This window comes from Cervus canadensis, chromosome 13 (genome assembly GCF_019320065.1).
Source record: "Cervus canadensis isolate Bull #8, Minnesota chromosome 13, ASM1932006v1, whole genome shotgun sequence".
In the NCBI taxonomy this organism is placed as follows: Eukaryota; Metazoa; Chordata; class Mammalia; order Artiodactyla; family Cervidae; genus Cervus; species Cervus canadensis.
Window position 1 is genome coordinate 24,771,945 of NC_057398.1, and position 19,794 is coordinate 24,791,738.

The following is a 19,794-nucleotide window of genomic DNA, read 5'->3' on the forward strand; positions in this document are numbered from 1 at the left end:
TCTGAGGTTTTTGATATTTCTCCTGGCAATCTTGATTCCAGCTGTACTTCATTAAGCCTGGCATTTTGCATGATGTACTCTGCATATAAGTTAAATAAGCAGGGTGACAATATACAGTCTTGACGTGCTCCTTTCCCAATTTGGAAGTAGTCTGTTGTTCCATGTCCGGTTCCAGCCGTTGCTTCTTGTCCTGCATACAGGTTTCTGAGGAGACAGGAAAGGTGGTCTGGTATTCCCATTTCTTTAAGAATTTTTCACAGTTTGTTGTGATCCACACAGTCAAAGGCTTTGACATAGTCAATAAAGCAGAAGTAGATGTTTTTCTGGAATTCTCTTGTTTTTTTGATGATCCAACGGATGTTAACAATTTGATCTCTGGTTCCTCTGCCTTTTCTAAATCCAGCTTGAACATCTGAAAGTTCACAGTTCACAGTACTATTGAAGCCTGGCTTGGAGAATTGAGAATTTTGGGCATTTAGGATTGTAAAAGCCTCTTGTTATTCTTTGAAACACCACCGCTACAACTGGCATCTTTTGAGTGTTAACTGTGTGCCAGACTCCCTTTTAAGTTCTTTGGTTTTTTAATTTTAATGTTTTATTAACTTACTGTGCATCCTAAGTCACTTCATTGTGTCTCTTTGCAACCCTATGGACCATAGCCCATAAGGCTCCTCTGTCCATTTGATTCTGCAGGCAAGAAAACTGGAGTGAGTTGCCATGCCCTCCTCCAGGGGATCTTCCCAACCCAGGTTTCAAACCCACATTTCTTAACATCTCCTTCCTGGCAGGCAGATCCTTTACCGCTAGGCCCACCTATGAAACCTGTATTAACTTATTAACTCTTGAGTTAATTAATTTCTCCTCAGAGCAATCCAATGAAAGTAGGTACTCTTTTCCCATTTTACTGATGAGGAAACTGAGGCACAGAGATGTTAAGTAGTGAAGATTAAACTGTTGATTGGGCCAAAGACTTTTTAGGATATATTTACTACACTTCAGTCATTGTTGCTGTGTTTTCTATTCATCTGTATATAACCTTCATGATTTATATCCTATATATACAATCTATACTATTATCCATGTATTATTTTTATCTACTTAATTCACTGAAATATTTTAAAATCCTAAGCAAATGTCTGTGAAATCACAAGTACCCATGCAAAGGTCTTTCTCCCACTCTTACACAAATTAAAATAATTACCTAACAGTCAAATAAAAAAGTACCACCTAAAATCACCTTGGGGTAACTGATGGTGAAGTACCATTTTTGAAAACACTGATTAGTTACCACAAGCAATGTTTACATAGCCTAAAGTCACACATATTTCTGGTGAATAGAGGACTATGCATTTATCTCATGTGGATGGTTAGATCAAGAAATCTACCACAAGACCCCCAGGACTGGCATTGTAGGTTATCTTTCATTAGTTGCAAATTGGAATATTGTAAAATTCATATTGATTGGCAGATCATCAACCTAATTTCTAATACTTCAAAACGGTAACAAAGTAATTTTTTGTTTGCCTTTGTTTAATTAGATGCACCAAATTGTCTACCCGCTTCTAAGAACATCAAGTTTTTCACTTTATTGTTATTTTTCACCTTTAATTATATTTATGGCTGCTTTGGATGTGGACTTCTATATACTCAAGAATGTGTTTTGGCAGGTAAGAACACATTTTAAGACAAAGTATGGTCCATTATTCCTTATTCATATTGACAGAGAATCTGTCTAGAGAGATTAATAATTCACCAATCTCACATTAATGTTTCACCAATCTCATATTTTTAGTTGTTTGACTCTTTTGCTGTGCAGAATCACTAATTAAAGAGAGTTGAGGGGAGGGAGAAGGAATAAATATTTGCTGATCTGTAAGTAAGATTAGTTACTGTGACTAAGGCACTGAGTTAATATCATCTCCATTTCACGTAAGACAACTATAGTTCAGAGGTCACAAGACTGACCAATGGCAAAGCCTGGGTCTGAACCCACCTCTGACTGCCTCTCAGCTGTGTCTGTAGATTTGTCCATTTTCCATTTTATGCCTTCCTCTTTTTTTGTTAATCATACTTGCCAGATTATTTTTCTTTTCAAATTGTTTTCTTTTCTTTTATTTATTTATTTTTATTTTCTTTGATTTTATTCTGTACTTTTTCTAATATCTTGAGCTAGGTATTAGTTGATTGACTTTTAGCTTCTTTTATTGTTATTTTGTGCATTTAAAGTTTGAAATTTTCTGGTAATAACTTTTTAGCTTCACCCCGCATGTTTAAGTCTTTAGTATTTTCACTCAGCAATAAAAAAGAAACAGAATACTGATAAGTAGAATATGGAGGAATTTCAGATGTATTATGATAAAAGATGGAGAAGGCAATGGCAACCCACTCCTGTACTCTTCTTGCCTGGAAAATCCCATAGACGGAGGAGCCTGGGGGGCTGCAGTCCATGAGGTGGCTACGAGTCGGACACGACTGAGCGACTTCACTTTCACTTTTCAGTTTCATGCATTGGAGAAGGAAATGGCAACCCACTCCAGTGTTCTTGCCTGGAGAATCCCAGGGACAGGGGTGCCTCGTGGGCTGCCGTCTATGGGGTCGCACAGAGTCGGATATGACTGAAGTGACTTAGCAGCAGCAGCAGCAGCAGAATAAAGAGAAAGAAACCAGGCTAGAAGGGTACCTATGGAATAATATAGTTCCATACATAGAATTCCTTTCCTTCTAGCAAAGGCAAATCAATACTTTGGAAAACAGATCATTGGTTGCCAGGGAGCAGGATGAGGGAAGAAATAAAGTGGCAGCATGAAGAAATTTTTGAGTGTGATGGATCTGTTTTGTTTTTTCATTGTGGTCATGTTTACCTGACTACATGCATTTGTCAAAACTCATATAACTATTCAGTCAGAGAGTGAATTTTACTGTATGTAAGTTAAAGATAAATTTTTTAAAGATCAAAAGAAATAGATTTGAATTTTCCGTCCCATGTGATTTTGTACTTTTAATTTATAATGCTTTTCCTTTGCTTTTCCTCATTCTTTTTCCCTTTCTCAGTCAATTGATTCAATTTTCTTTATTCTTTTAAAAAAATTTTTTCTTTATTTTTTTTTCCTTCTTCTGGTTTAAAAGTTTTGCAGTCTATTGCTCTTTTTAAGGCAGGCATTGTTGATTGCCTGTCCCTTTCTTTCTCAATAACGAAGTGACTTACTGTATGTATAGTGTGGTAGTGGGCCGAGTCTGAAATAGTGCTTATTTCCTGGCATCCCTGACAGGTGTGGTAGTGTCGGAAACCTATTGGACAACGAAATGTATACAACAGTTTGCTAACTATGGATTTTTCCAGAAAGCCCTTAATAAGGGGACTGAGTCAGCTGGGGTGTAGTTTTCGTCCATTGTTGCCTGCCTGGAGCCCTGTAGATCATCACTGTGGAAACAAGGGAATGCTTTGTATGGAGGCAAGAAAAATTTGCACTCCATCTTAGAACATTTTGATGTGGAAAGCTATTAATCTTGAATAGCAACAAGAAAGATGGGTGCATTGATCTTCTCATAGGTAGAATCGTTTGGAAGGGATGGTTTCCTATCCTATCTTTCAGAGGGTTTTTGTAAAGATAGATAGAATCTTTATAATCTGATATTTCATATATTCAGATCAAACACTGGAAAGCAGAGATCTGCTGTCTTTTCAACTATGCATAGTATCTTAGTAAACTAGAATACCTTTTAAAGTTATCTTCCCGAGTAATTGTATAAAATATATAGCAGGATCTGATTCTTCCATGAGTAAATGCAGTCATGCCATGCTTACATGTCAAATTTAATACTGTATTGTGAATTGGTTTCACAGGTCTTCTTAACTGGATTAATTAGCTTTGCTACAGCATTCATCATAATTGGATATGTGGTTCTGAAATTCAATAAACATTCATGGGATTTGGAGTCTTGCCTCCTCTTTAGCATGGCCCTTGGCATTACAGATCCTATTTATTCTGTGAATTCACTGAAAACTATTGGTATGTTGGATTTATTTCTCTCTCTTATTTTGAAGATATGAGGATAAATTTCCTTTTGATAATATTCTTAAGTGAATTGTGCATCCAGCAGAGTAGCCATTTTGTGCTGTTTCTCTTGGAGGAGTATGCAAAATCAATAAAGCAACCCAGGACCTGGGATAAATAATCTGAAATAATTTTTTTCAAGGAGAAAATGTTATCTTTCTAGAAGGTGATTAAAATTGGTATTCTATTCCATTCCACTGAGTTCTAAGCCACAAGCTAGAGATTTGGCACTATATCTTTGCAGCACTTTTCAAAAGTCCTGGGTACTTCTTGTTAGAAAGGCCTTTATTTTAAAGCAGCTAGCTTTGGGCAGGTGGGAGAGGGAGCTTATTTAGAAGTAATGAGGTGAAAGCATATTCTGACAAATATGTTATTCAATAAAAGCTTATTCCCAAGAGGGCTAGGGGTTCTGAACTACTTGCCATATTATTTGGTAAAAGATAATTTCACTCTGAAATAGCTGTTGTCATGTTTTATTCACACAGCAGTAAAAAAACATAATGTGGTTAGATGTTGTTATTTCTGATTTTGACTCAGAAATATTTACTTAACCAATTTTAAGGTTTCAATTATATTTAGTGGAAATATATCACTTTATGATAGGGTGGGATACCTACCTTCTGGCAGGTGATATCCCCTTCTATACATATTTATACTTACAGTTGAGAAAACATAAGAAGTTTTGACACTTTTGCTGGTGATACTATAAATTGTCACTGGATATTTCTCAAAGAGTCTGACCCTATCTTCTTTTTCTCTCTCATTTTTCCCTGTAGGTGCAATATTTTTCTGTCTTTTCTCCATCTGTTTTTCTCTCTAAGCCATTTGTATTTGCCACTTGTTTTATTCACCTCATTATCTTCCTGCTCCGCTTTCTGCAATCTCTTAACTGTAAGAGGCTCTAATAAACTATAAACTTTATTTATTGCAGTTTCTATATTCAAAAATTTTTTCAAATAGAAAGTCTTCCATTTCTTTACAAGAAAACTATTAAAGGTATTTGACTCTTAGTTGATATTTTCTTTATGCCAGTTATACTCAGATGTTACATAGTTCTGGATTCAATGATGTCTTTACCTTTGTGTGAATTAGATAAAAATGATCCTCTATCTAATTGTTATAATACATTATCTTTTTTAAGGAAAAAAAATATATTTTTTGCCATGTGCTTAAAATTGCCAGAATATGTTACAAAATGGCAGTTCCTACACTGTGAGTGTTTCTTCATTTGATGTGGTGCTCTGGAGCACTGTGAAACCTGCACAGTCTGAGTCGAGGTGGACTGACTCACTGAAAAAATAATGGATGTTCACATACAAGTTAAAAGGAACCTGTCTATTACTATTTTAAAAGAACGCAAAGGCTCAAACAGTTTTTACTTTAAAATGAATCTGAACTAGGATCTTGTAAAGGGATAAAATACAAAGTTTTAGTATGACCTCAATTTAAGTAAAAGGAATTATATGCTTTGAGAATGCCTTCCACATTCAAGTGGTTTTATCTGGGTCATGGAATTACAGATGATTTTTTGTTTTATTATTTCCTTTTAAAAATTTTACAGTGAATTAATGTATATAAGTTAGTTCACATTAAGCCAATAAAAATGTGGGGAGTAATTCTTGTGGTATTTTACTATTAACAATAACTATACATCAAATTCAAAACCTTATACAGTAAACCTTATGCTCTACTTGATCCTGGTTGACTTATTGAATCTAAGGGAAGAATTAAAGGATTTCTTGACCAGCTAAATCAAATGTGCCAATAACCTTCAAACCTGTTTAACCAGTATTTTGTGTCTTCTGTCATAGTCAGAATTAATAGCAAGTAGTAGTATAAGATAATTATTATTTACCTTGCCTTTTATTTTCTTTGCTTTCTAAAGAAAGAAAGCAAATTAAAATTGGCTACAATAATGAGGCACAAAGAAAAGAAATAAACAGCCTGAATATTGATCCATAATCAGGCACTGAGTTATCAGAAATTCTGTATCATCCTGGTATCTATCCTATCTTTCAGAGGGTTTTTGTAAAATAGATAGAATCTTTATAATCTGATATTTCATATACTCAGATCAAACACTGGAAAGCAGAGATCTGCTGTCTTTCCAACTTTGCATAGTATCTTAGAAATAGTAATAATGAGAACCCTCAGATATATATTTTTAATTATTTTGTGTTTCAAAATATCAAAGGGAAAAAATTAGAATCTTCATCAGATCATTTCTGCTTGCATTAAAAAAGTGTTGTTTAATGTGATCAGTTTGGATTTTAATGCAATGAAATATATTAAATAGCTGCTTTTAAAAAACCATGTAGTTGTATAATTCTTTCTATATCATTTTGTATTTACATTAGGCTGCATAATGCACCACTATGTGTCATATGTTCTTAAATTTGAGTTTATGCTTTTAAGTAAAAGAAGTCCAAGGCTGGCCTGCAATTCCATGAAATCATTGAGGACACTGGATTCCTCTATATAACTCCTGTAGTTAAGATGGAGTAACAGGATCAGGTCTGTGAAGGATGGGTGCTGGAGAAGAGTTGGTTGATGACATGTTGTAAGTTGACCAAGATGAAAAGGGAACATTTCCCAAGGACAGAAAAGGCTCTGAGGTATATGAGAGGGTAATGATGACAAAATACTAGTTAATATATGTTGAGTGTTGACTATGTGACAGTCACCATGCTTAGTATTATATACTTTGTTCATTTTTGTGCTCAGGATAGCACTTTTTGGTTAATACTATGAAAGGCAGAATAGCTTAGTGTTTTGGCTAGTAGACGGGGAAGTTATAACCCCATCTCTACCCCTTGCCAACTATATGCATGCGTGCTAAATCGTTTCAGTCTTGTCTGACTCTGTGTAACCCTATGGACTGCAGCCTGCTGGCTCCTCTGCCCATGGGATTCTCCAGGCAAGAATACTGGAGTGGGTTGCTATGCCCTCTTTCAGGGGATCTTCCCCACCCAGGGATCAAACCCAAGTCTCTTGTGTCCCCTGCATTGGCAGGAAGGTTCTTTACCACTGGTGATGCCTGGGAAGCCCCTACCAACTCTGTGATCTTGGGCAAATATCCTAACCTATATTTACCTCAGTTTTCTCATCAGTAAATGAGGGTAATAACAATTTATACCTCATGAGGTTGTTAATGAGTAATCAATGAGATTATGTAAATCTTAAAGAATTGCCATTCTTATTGAAATACTTCAAAAGTAGATAACTGAGATTCTCTACAGTCTTAATTTAACAAAGATTCAGAATTGGACTTGAATTTAAAATCTCCAGTGTTAATGCCACCGCTGTTGATTTAGTTTCATTTAAATAACATCATATGTCTTTTAATTAGTGTTCTTATTTGAAATGTGTTTTTTAACACTTAACTTGAATTTAATTTGTATCTTTATTAAAGTTTTAGAGTTAAATGATATATTAATAAATTTGCTAATAAATTTATTACTCACTCAGTTCAGTTGCTCAGTTGGGTCTGACTCTTTGTGACCCCATGGACTGCAGCACACCAGGCTGCCCTGTCCATCACCAACTCCTGGAGCTTACTCAAACTCATGTACATCAGGACAGTGATGCCATCCAACCATCTCATCCTCTGTCATCCATTCTCCTTCCACCTTCAATCTTTCCCAGCATCTGGGCCTTTTCCAATGAGTCAGTGCTTCGCATCAGGTGGCCAAAGTATTGGAGTTTCAACTTCATCATCAGTCCTTCCAGTGAATAATTAGGACTTATTTCCTTTAGGATTGACTGGTTTGATCTCCTTGCAGTCCAAGGGACTCTCAAAAGTCTTCTCCAACATCATAGTTCAAAAGCATCAATTCTTTAGCACTCAGCTTTCTTTATGGTCCAACTCTCACATCCATACATGACTACTGGGAAAACCATAGATTTGATTAGAGGGACCTTTGTTGGCAAAGTAATGTCTCTGCTTTTTTTTCTTCCAAAGAGCAAGGGTCTTTTAATTTCATGGCTTCAGTCACCATCTTCAGTGATTGTGGAGCCCAGGAAAATAAAGTCTGTCACTGTTTCCATTGTTTCCTCATCTATTTGCCATGAAGTGATGGGACCGGATGCTATGATCTTCATTTTTTGAATGTTGAGTGATTTCATTAATATTTGCTATATAAATAAATATCTTTGTTAAATTAAAAAATATGGAGTAACAGAGACTAGACTTACCTTTCTGCCTGAGCCAACTAAAAAGCCAGACAAAATATATGAAAATGAAAAATAGTTCTCAGATAGTGGACATCAGGCCATGCGGGACAGTAATACTCAAGAAAGGAAAAAAGAAGTATGTTCTTGATTGCCCTTACCATAGCTTAATTACCTGGAGAGAGTTTCTAGGTCTTTGTGCAGGGAAAGGTAACCTAGCTGGAACTTGGTAGTTTCTTTGAGTTGAGGAGACCTAGAGTTGGGAGTCCAGGAAGGCCAAAGCAGTTAAAGTTCATGGAGCAAATTGCTGCAGGAATGAAAGCTGTACTGAAGAAGGAATTTTGAGAGCTACCCACTTGAGTCTTTGGGTGAGGGAGTGCTCATTAATGCATGCATGTGAAGAAACTGCACAATGCTAGGAATGAAAACACTCAAAAGAATCAGAGGGAAAAATCCCTTTCATGTTCACTACAGCCAAAGTGGAAAACCATAATAATTCGTAGGACATCAGATAAAGGACTCCGAAGGGTATTGCCTCAGTAGCAGGGAAAATTAACCTTTGACTAAAGGCTGCTCTGGCCCTACCTAACAAATCTAAAAAACAAGCCTCAAAAGGGTCAAGATTGTTTCAAAGTAACAACTGCATTACAAAGCAAAGCTCAAGAATATGAGAATACAAAAACATACAGCACCTGATTAGGTAATAATACAGTTATGTTATCTTAATAAAAAATTGGAAGACATGCAAAGAAGCTGAAAAAATGGCCCATAAAGTGTACATAAACAAGTAGAAATAGACCTAGCAATGCTGCAGATGGTAGATTCAATAGACAAATATATTAAGAGACTTGTAACTATATTTCATTGGTTCAAAAAGTTAGAAAAAGATTGAGTATGGGGTAGAATTGCTCCTGTCAGCTTACGAGAGCCAGTTTTTAAATCAATAGGAATTTTGCAAGCCAGTGGTTAAACTTTTGGTAGCTTTGAATTAGTTATGGTAGGAGTGTTTACATATTAAGTTGGCAAATGCTACAAATCAGTACAAATGAGGCCTTTTTTGATTTTGGAAAGCTGGTTTATCAGTACACCACTGGACATGGTAGATATAAAAGAGACCTAAATAAAATTTCTAGAGATGAAACCCACAATGTCTGAGATGAAAAGTACACTGGATGGAATCAGATTAGACACAGCATAAGAAAGGATTAGTGAACTTAAAGTTCAAAGCTCAGTCGTGTCCAACTCTTTGTGACCCCGTGGACTGTAGCCTGCCAGGCTACTCTGTCCATGGGATTTTCCAGGCAGTGTGGATTTTCCATACCGGAGTGGGTTGCCATTTAGTGAACTTAAGATGTAGTAATAAAAACTATCCAAGATGGGCTTCCCAGATGGCACTAGTGGTAAAGAACCTCCCTACCAATGCAGGAGACATAAGAAATGCAGGTTCAATCCGTGGGTCAAGAAGATTCTCTTGGAGGAGCATATGGCAACTTACTCCACTATTCTTTCCTGGAGAATCCCATGGACATAGGATCCTGGCAGGCTACAGTCTATAGGGTCACAAAGAGTCAGACACGACTGAGGCGACTTAGCATGCACAAGATGAAGGACAGAAGAAGTCTGAAAGAATAAGCAGAACATTAGTGAGCTCTGGGGCAACTTCAGTGCCTTAATATACAAGTTCCTAAAAGAGAGGAGAGAAAGCAACAAAAACTATTTGAAGAAATAATGGATGAAAAATTTCTAAATTTGATGAGAACTATAAACCACAGACTCAGGAAGCTCAGCAAACTCCAAGCCCAAGAAATACAATTGAAAACTATACCATGGCACATAAAAATCAAACTCCTAAACACCAGTGGTAAAGAAAAACTTTCAAAGGTAACCAGAGGAAAAAAGACACATTATATACAGAGACACAAAACTAATAATGATAACAGACTTCTCTTCAGAAACATTGCAAACCAAAAGATGGTATGCAACACTTTTAAAGTCCTGAAAGAAAAATACTGCCAGCTTAAAATCCTCAGAGAAAATATCTTTCAAAATAAAGGAGAAATAAAGACTTCAATATAAAAGCTGAAAGAATTTATCACTAACAGACCTGCACTACAAAAATGTTAAAGAAGCCCTTCAGGCTGAAAGAAAATGGAACCAGATGGAAAATTTCATCTGCAAAAAAGAATGGAAAGCATCATAATTTTAAACCGATGGGAAAATATGACTTTTTCTTATTTTTACTCTTTTTAAAAGATAATATTTAAAGCAAAAATGGTTGCTGTCTATTGTGGGGTTTATTTATCTGCTCTTTCCCTTTGTGTATGGCATCCATCCTCAGTATTACAAGTTGACTGCTAAAGTTCCTGCTATCATTCCATATTTCAGGCAAGAAACAGAAGAAGAACAAGGGATGGAAAGATGTTCCCTTCAGCCAAGTCACCTCTCCCTCCAAGGAGTTTCCCAAAAGTTCCACTCAGTGACTTCCACTTATATCTCAGTGTGCACTCTTAGAAGCCCAGGAGTTGGGGAACGGTTATCATCTAGCTGAGCACATTGCCACCCTGAGTAAAACCAGTCTTGTTACCAAGAACAGAGGATAGATACTAGATGGGCAGGTACCAATCACTGTCATCCTTCTTACAAATTGACAGTAGGCAGTTAATTTGATTATATTTTCTATTAAACTGTTGGTAAATGTTAAATGTCAATAAAATTTTATATCTAATTTTTAAATACCAGCCTTATTGATATGTAACCCACACATCATAAAATTCACCCTTTTAAGTTATAAAATTCAGTGGTCTTTAGTAGATTTACAGTTATGCAAGCATCTTCACTACTTAATTTTAGAACATTTTCATTAACCTCAAAAGAAATCTCATGCCTGTTAGCAGTCATTCATTCTCATTCCCTCCTCCCTAAGTTCCTGGCAACCAGTATTCTATTTTCTGTCTATGAATCTGCATATTCTGGACATTTCACATAAATCAAACCATACAATATGTGATTTCTGTGTCTGGTTTCTTTCACTTTGTAATTTTTTTAAAGGTTCATCCATGTTGTAACATGTATCAGTCAGTACTCCCTTCCTTTTTGTGGATGAGTAATATTCCATTATAGGGATAAATCACCTATATTTATCTGTCTAGCAGCTGATAGACTTTGTATTGTTCCCACTTTTTTCCTGTTACGAAAATGCTGCTATGACTGTCCATGTACAAATTTTTGTGTGGACATATGTTTTCAGCTCTTTTGGGTATATGTCTAGGAGCAGAATTGCTAGGTCATATTTTATACTTATTTCTAAAATGTGGTTCTTTTGGAGTCTAACGATTCATATTTATTCAAGCTGAATGTAGTGACCTGAGAAGTGCTTTGTCTCATTTTGAAGTTCTCGCATGCTTTGAGGCAATGGACGCTTCAAGATGTGCCATTACCATGTGCCTTTGCCACTGGAGATGCAGAAGGCACAATGGAGAATTTAAAAAATGGTAATCATGATTATCTTATAGATCCATCACAGTAATGACTGCCTTCTTTTTTTTCTAGCATATTCCTTCTGTTTTTGTATTTCCTGTGAAAGAGCATCATTTTCATGCACCGTACTAAATTATGTTTTATATTTCCATTTCCAGGCATTTCTAAGATGTATACTGATATCATTAGAGGAGAATCAATGATCATCTGTGGCTTCACATCCATTTTTTTTTCAGTTTTTCAGAGAGGCATACTTCAGATGTCCAACTTTAGAGGTAAGAGCATTTTTTTCTCTATTTCTTTTCTTTTTTTTTTTATTTTTAAATTTTTGGCTACCCTCCATGGCATGTGGGACCTCAGTTCCCTGACGGAATTGAACCTATGCCCCCTGCATTGTAAGGTGGAGTTTTAACTGCTGGATCACTAGGGAAGTCCCATCTGTGTATTTTCTAAAATCATTCTTATGTAGTCCATTTTAATTCATACCAAACTTAAAATATATTCAAGATGTCTTAACTTTGCTGCTTCCCCTATTCTTTACTTATGGACAAATTAAAATAGTATATCAGGTAACAAGAAAATAATTGCCACTGTGTGTTTCCTTAGATTAGAGGGGAAAGTTGTTAAAGAAATGATTTCATGTCTCTCAACATGCACGCGCACACACACACACAGTTGTGTCATCTAGCTCAGATTAACCTCTTTGCTGGACCAATCTGGATCTTAGTGAGTAAATGTTAAGAATTGATTTTCACATTGTTATACAACAGAAAGAAACAACACTGTAAAGCATTTATCCTCCAATTAAAAAAAAAAAAGAATTGGCTTGGTCCTGAGTTTGAGTCTGAGGGTGAAAGTAGTACTGGGGAGTCAGGTTCTAGAAGTGATAATGAGCAGAAGTTGCAAATAGGCTGCAGGTTTGTGGGGATCCTGAGCACGGTGTGCTTGGCCCTGACATAGTTTGTAAAAAAAAAAAAAAAATTGTATTTAAACATATTTTGGCTCATTATTCACTCACAAGGTGAGTTTTTCCACATTTATTGGTTCAGTTCAGTCACTTAGTCCTGTCCAACTCTTTGCGACCCCATGGACTGCAGCACACCAGGCTTCCCTGTCCATCACCAATCACATTTATGCTCTTTGCCTAACTCCTGAGAGCATTTGAGTCCGCTGTCCCAGATAAGCAAACCTCAAGCTGCAGACTGTGGGGGAATATATCCCCAGAAAGCCTCTTTTGCCAGGCTTTCATGGGAAAGAAACTTCCATCTGCTGAAGAACAAGGTCCCCACTCAAAATCTCGAGAGCAAACCGATGGGTATTGCCCAAATGCCATTAATAAAAGAAAAAATAATTAGAGTTCACCTTTCTTTTTTCTTATTTCCTTTTTCTAGAGTTACATGTAATTGTGGGCCTCACCTTGGACATTTTGGGGAGCATAGTATGTGGATATTGGTGTGCAAGGATCATTCAGTTTATATTGACTGACCTGTTCAGCAATACACTGACCAATATAATTTTTTGCATCTCAATGGTGTACATGACTTTCTACATTGGTAAGACAGAAACAGATACAAAAATTCCATCCTTGATGTGTATTTTATGTTTTTTAATTTTCCCTTGTTCTTGAATCCAGCTTCCTTCCAACAGCTTTTCTGCTTTTTTTTTTTAAATGTGGCTCCTTTTTGTGTCTTGTCATACTATCTTTCTGCTACCTCTAGCTCTTTCCTGGACTGTCTTAACATACCCTAAATTTCAACTCTTCTCTTGCATTCCTTCTCTTGCATTCCTCCTCTATGTGGTTACTCTCTTATTCTTTTTTAACTCTAACCTTTGACATTACATTTATTCCCTGGCATTCCCCTGGAAGAGGAAACAGACCTGAGCCAATTTCTGCTCTGACCCTTAGCAACCCATCTCTAAAATGAGAAAGCTAGGAGAGAAGCTCCTGAGATCTTTTCCAGTTCAGCAGTACCCATTCAGGGGGTACCAGAGTGAGGGGACCATAGAACTGGCGGCCCTTACCTGAGGCTAGGAGGCAGGAAAGGAGTTGGAGAAATCAAGTATATCTACCTCTAGAAGAAAAGCAGGACAGAGGAATAATCACAGGAATCAGAGTGCCTAATGCTGGGAAACCTTCAAACAGTCATCTTCTAGTTTAGTCCAGTGAGATTGGGAACTAAAGTTTTTACCCCATTGACTGAGGTAACCAGTCCCCCAAAGCCATAGTAACTATGGCAAAAACATAGCCAAATTCTGCTTCTCCTCTTAGCTCACACAGTGGAGCAATTCCATCCATGAAAGACCTCAGGTATCAAGAGGTTAATTTTTCCTCTTTTCACCTCCAGTTACCAAACAGCACTGCTTTCTCTTAAGATAAAGTGCTACCTATTGTTGCTCACCACCCCAAATCAGTAAAATTACAGAAAAACATTCACTGAAGACTCATTTCCTTACTCTCTTCATTTTCCCCCTCCCTTATGTCCCTGTTACGAATGCCTTAAGTGCCTGAAGAAAAGAAGTTAATTTAATATTTCCTTTTTTTCCCCTCTTGGGCCATAAGTTCCTTGAGACAGAGCTGTCTCTTATCCATCTTTATATTTATTCTTTTCTTTGTTCCCTGAGTCAAGCCAAATGCTTGCCATGGGCCCAATAATAATTAAACACATGTTGGTTGAATAAACTGTTAGTCCTTAAAGAGCTTGAAAGTTGGGCAGATTTCACTTCAAACCCGAGTTTTACGATTTATTAGCTTGGTAACTTTGGAATATTATTTAACCTCTTTACACTTCAGTTAGTTCCTCATCTATAAATGTAATATAATGCAGCCTAATTTAGAGGGGTGCGCCAGGCGTTAGTGAGGTAGTATGTGTCGTGTGACTCACTCATGCTGGTGTCCTGGAGGTAACTTTGACCGGCTCACGAGAGCTGACTGTCCACATCTCTTCCCAGCACTTTATTCAAGTGACATAACTTGGGTGTAGCTTGAAATAGGCCTTAGTGGGACCATGGAAATTGGCAGACACAATCAATTGTTTGTTTTTTTTTTTACCACCCAGATTGCTGCTGATAAACATTTACCAACATGCCACTGGGCTCAAGGTAGAGCAGCCAATATATGTTGATTACTTTCCCCTTTCCTCCTAATTCATGTAGGTGCTCTCGGTCAAGTGCTTGAGAGGTCTGGAGTAGATGCTCCCTCACTTGCTCTCAGAAGGAATCTCTGCTACAAAGCCTTGATCTTGGACCTCCTAGCCTCCAGGCTGTGAGATAATACATTCTTGTTGAAGATACTTTGGTAACAGCCCCAGGAAATGAATACCCGCTCCCTCATCCATTACACTTTCCTCTGCTTCAGGAATTAAAAACAATTTTCTGGCCGTTCTCTCCTGTTATACTTAATCAGATCCTGACAACAAAAGTCAGGAACAGACAGTTCTAAGGAGTTCCATTGCCAGAAAGCTAGACATAGATAAAATTTTTATTTACACATTCTCTAACATGACATTTCTGTCGTGTTATCTAATTTTATTTTTTTTCTTCACTAACGAACACATTGTTAACTGGCTTGAATCCAGGGAGTGTCTGATTTGAGGTTTGAACCTCATCTCTTCGAGCACAGGTAGTAATTTCCATTTTTGTCTCGTTAAATCCACAGTACCTGGGGTTTTAGAAATCACCTGTGTCAGCACATTTGTTCTTTTTTCATAAAATAAAATAGTCAGGAAATTGCACAGACTTTGCCACATAGACAAAAGACACATTGGAACATTGTTGGTTGACAGGTCGTATAGCTAACAATGTTAATATATCAGCCCACGGGAAAAATTTTAGTCTTGGGACCCCATGGACTGTATCTTGCCAGGTGCCTCTGTCTGTGGGATTCTCCAGGCAAGAATAGTGGAGTGGGTTGCCATTTCCTTCTCCAGGGGATCTTTCCGACCCAGGAATCGACCCCAGGTCTCCTGCATTGCAGGCAGATTCTTTACTGACTAAGCTATGAGGGAAGCCCCCAAAGTGCAAGTATTAGTCACTCAGTCGTGTCCGACTCTTTGCGACCCCATGGTATGTCCATGGAATTCTCCGGGCAAGAATACTGGAGTGGGTTGCCATTCCCTTCTCCAGGGGATCTTCCCTACCCAGGGATCGAACTCAGTCTCCTGCATTGCAGGCAGATTCTTTACCATCTAAGCTACCAGGGAAACCCTAGTGTATAAAAGGCAGTTTAAGAGAGTCATCGTATAATTCATGTAAGATGATGGGTTGTGTGTAAGTCTAGGCCAGAGGTACAGCAAGAGTGGTGGTGAGAGTGGTCTGTTATAGCAGAAGGAATATTTTATCAAGTGGCATTGGTCAGAATTTCTGGTGAATAGAAATAGATTTTAGTCAGTTTTATTGTTTTAAAACAATGCATTCCTTTCTTACGTGTTCCAAGGCTGACTGTTCTCACTCTTTTTTTATGTCATTGGTCTAGGCTATAAATGTCAAAGGACTCTGGTCATGACCCTAACATTTTCTTGTTGGGAAACATCCATTCCTGAATCTTGTTGTTTTTAGGAAACAAAATCCCTTTGATTCTCCTACTAGGAGGACCTTCACTTTTTCTAAACCAGAGAGAGAAAGAGAGAGAGTTTGAGAGAGAGAGCCACTTTCCTGTGCTATTTGAAGGCTCTGTAACCTTCAGGACTGTTGGTATTGATGGTGTTCAACCATTCTTCATAGTTGGTTTTCCTGCCTCAGATTGCATTGACACATTTGCTTAGAGCCCAGGGAATTACATATGAATTACATATCATGCCAAAAACAGTAGGCTTGAGGACCTACAGTAACCAAGAAAGCACTGAGCTTGGGCCACAACCCCTAGGACATGCAGCACAGAGTCCTTGAGGTGCTGGTTAGAGGCTGTTAAACTTATTTTTCATTAGCTCTGTCCTAAAGGATGGTCTATGGCAGGGGTTGGCAAACTATAGCCAAATATGCCTATTTTTTTTGCATTGCCTATGAGCTAAGAATGGTTTTTACATTTAAAAAAACCCAAAATAAAAATATTTTTCAGCATGCAAAAATTATTTGCAGTTAAAATTTCAATGTCCATTATTTATTGGGTGCTCATTTGTTACATATTACCTGTGGTTGCTTATGCACTAGAACAGTTGAGGTGAATAGTTGCAACTAGGACCACGTGACCTGCAAATACTAAATATTTACCATATGATCCTTCACAGAGAAAGTTTGTCAATCCCCAATCTAAGGATTAGGCCAATCCCTTTAAGCAACTTTCTAAGAAATGCAATTACTGACTGTTTTAAATTTCCCAATTCATCACTCAAGAGAAGTAGCTCCATGTACAGATTTGAACACAACTAATTTTATTCTTTTTTTTTCTCCTCAGTGGAATTTTTGGGAATGTCAGGTACAGTTGCTTTAGCCACTGTAGGACTAAATTTAGATTCCTTAAGCTTTAAACCGAGGATCAAGTTGATAATTACTAAGTAAGTCTCATATTTTGTACTTGTTATAGGTCTCATAGAAGTTTAGTGCTTAAATGCCTTCACAAAAATAATGAAATTTCTTTTTATAACTTTTCTATCTTTTAATTTTACTGCCAGTCATATTTGAAAAGAACTTGTTACCAATAATTATTGATATTCCTATTGTGAATTGATATTCCTATTATGAATAATGTAATATCAGTGGCTCAGAGATCATAGTAGTTCTTATAACTCTTTGATAAAAATTCAGTTGTGAGAAGTTTAAAAACTACTTTATTCCTTTGTTTTCTACATAACATACCTGAATGATAGTATCGTAGTATGAAAAGAGCTAGAAAAGAAAAGTAGCAGAAAGGTGCAATACCAGCAAACTCTAATCTAGCTTTACCTCTGGTGTTACAAGGATATCTGTGGACAGAGTAAAAGCCATTTGCCTGTCTTCTCAGACAAAGGCATTAGCCATTCTCTGAGCAGCTGTGCTAAATTATAGAATTGTCTCAGAATTATTTCATACCAAATCATAGTCTAGTGTATAAATTCTCATATTGGATGAAAGCCAGTGTTGAAATGAGAAAAATAAGCCATTATCCTGAGTTTTCCTGTGAACATTTGTTGCTTTAATATAAAGGACTATTTTTTGTTCTGAAATTATGTCCTTCATACTTTTTTGATATTTAAAATGTCATTTCTCTCATGAAATTACAGTCATGGAAGATGGTACTATTTTAAAAAATTACTTTGCAAACTTTAAAAAAAATGGCCCCTGTAGCTTATTCTGCTGCTGCTGCTGCTAAGTCGCTTCAGTGGTGTCCCAACTCTGTGCGACCCCATAGACGGCAGCCCATCAGGCTCCCCCGTCCCTGGGATTCTCCAGGCAAGAACACTGGAGTGGGTTGCCATTTCCTTCTCCAGTGCATGAAAGTGAAAAGTGAAAGTGAAGTCGCTCAGTCATGTCCGACTCTTCGAGACCCATGGACTGCAGCCTACCAGGCTCCTCCATCCATGGGATTTTCCAGGCAAGAGTACTGGAGTGGGGTGCCATTGCCTTCTCTGGTAGCTTATTCTAGTCTTGTGTATATGTGAATTACACTTTACTGGTTTTCAAAAACCAGAAGCTTAGAAATAACTAGTTCATAGAACATATCCTTTTTGTCTGAATTTTAAAGGACAGTTTTCTGAGCTCAGTCATGCTGTCTGTCAGCATCATCATAAATTACTCATTCTATTCATTCAGTTCTTTATTCTTTTATGTATTCAACCAGGCCTTTCTTATTATCTCCTATGGCCTGGACATTGTATCCTAGGTTTGGGGCTTTGAAAATAAGTCCCTTCTCAGAAGACACTCATTGTTAAATGATGGATGTGTTTATTTAAGAGACTATGAATAAGTGTAAATAATTATATCTTTATTAGGATCTTACTATATGTAAGGTATTTCTTAAGGTCCTGTGGAGACATTTTAAAAATTCTTCTATTCAGTCAGTTATTCCATCATTTCTGAATTTTGATAAAACTAAGCTTCGGGGTTTGAGGTCCCACTGATACCCTTTTCTGCTAGGAGTTCTGAATCAATTGAATTAAGTGACAGGAGTCAGGTAGAGATTTGGACTGTCTGCTTGATTGGAGTAATGCTGTATCAGAGAACATGGTTTCTATCTGCAGCTAAAATGAGGCTTCCTAACGCTTCTTTCCCAGTGTAGATCTTAAGGCCTACCTATAGGGAGACTGGTTTGTGGGACAGACAGATGGTCACCCAGTCCTCTGAAAGGGGAGGTCTGAATAGAGGAGTTCAAGAAGGGGCAGGACTTGAGATCTGACTGTACAAGTCAGACCTGGCCCAGACCCAGGTGTGATACCACATGGAGCCAGAGCAGCCTCACGCCCTAAGCACTGAATCTTTGGAGGTGGGACTAGATGTGTAGATTTTTGTTTTTGCTTTTTTTAAGTTTTTTTTTTAATGTGGACCATTTTTAAAGTCTTTATTGAATTTGTTACAACGTTGCTTCTGTTTTATGTTTTGGTTTTTTGGCTGCGAGACGTGGGTTCTTAGCTCCCAGACCAGGAATTGAGCCCATACCCTCAGCATTAGAAGGAAAAATCCTAACCGCTGGAAGGCCAGGAAAGTCACAAGACATGTAGATTTTTGGAAAGCAATTTGGGTGCTCCTAATGTGCTTCTCTGCTTGAGAACCATAGTGTTGTAGATGACTGGCACTGTGAGGACTCAGAGGAGGATCATGTCCAACGAGCGTGCTGAGGATATTTTTCCTGAAGAGTATGGGATTAGAGTCAGCCTCACAACATCTTTAGGAATTTGGTAGATGAGAAATCAGACAGAAGGGACCTTCAAGATAAGGGCATGAGTGTACCCATATAACCCAGCAATCCCACTACTAGGCATATATTCTGAGGAAACCAAAATTGAAAAAGACACATGTACTCCAATGTTCATTGCAGCACTATTTACAATAGCTAGAACATGGAAGTAACCTAGATGTCCGCTGACAGATGAATGGATGAAGAAGCCGTGGTACATATATACAATGGAATGCTACTCAGCCATAAAAAGGAATGCATTTGAGTCAGTTCTAATAAGCCTCTTAT

General features: G+C 37.4%; 1 protein-coding gene across 1 annotated transcript in view; it reads left to right on the forward strand.

Annotated features, from left to right (window-relative positions):
• SLC9C2 (solute carrier family 9 member C2 (putative)) overlaps positions 1-19,794 on the forward strand; it is an 87,457-nt gene that overhangs the window by 8,471 nt on the left and 59,192 nt on the right. Inside the window, exons 3-7 of the mRNA XM_043484623.1 lie at positions 1,539-1,667; positions 3,845-4,010; positions 11,861-11,977; positions 13,094-13,255; positions 17,092-17,191. Coding sequence (XP_043340558.1) covers positions 1,539-1,667; positions 3,845-4,010; positions 11,861-11,977; positions 13,094-13,255; positions 17,092-17,191 — 674 coding nt within the window. The remainder of the gene's footprint in view (positions 1-1,538; positions 1,668-3,844; positions 4,011-11,860; positions 11,978-13,093; positions 13,256-17,091; positions 17,192-19,794) is intronic.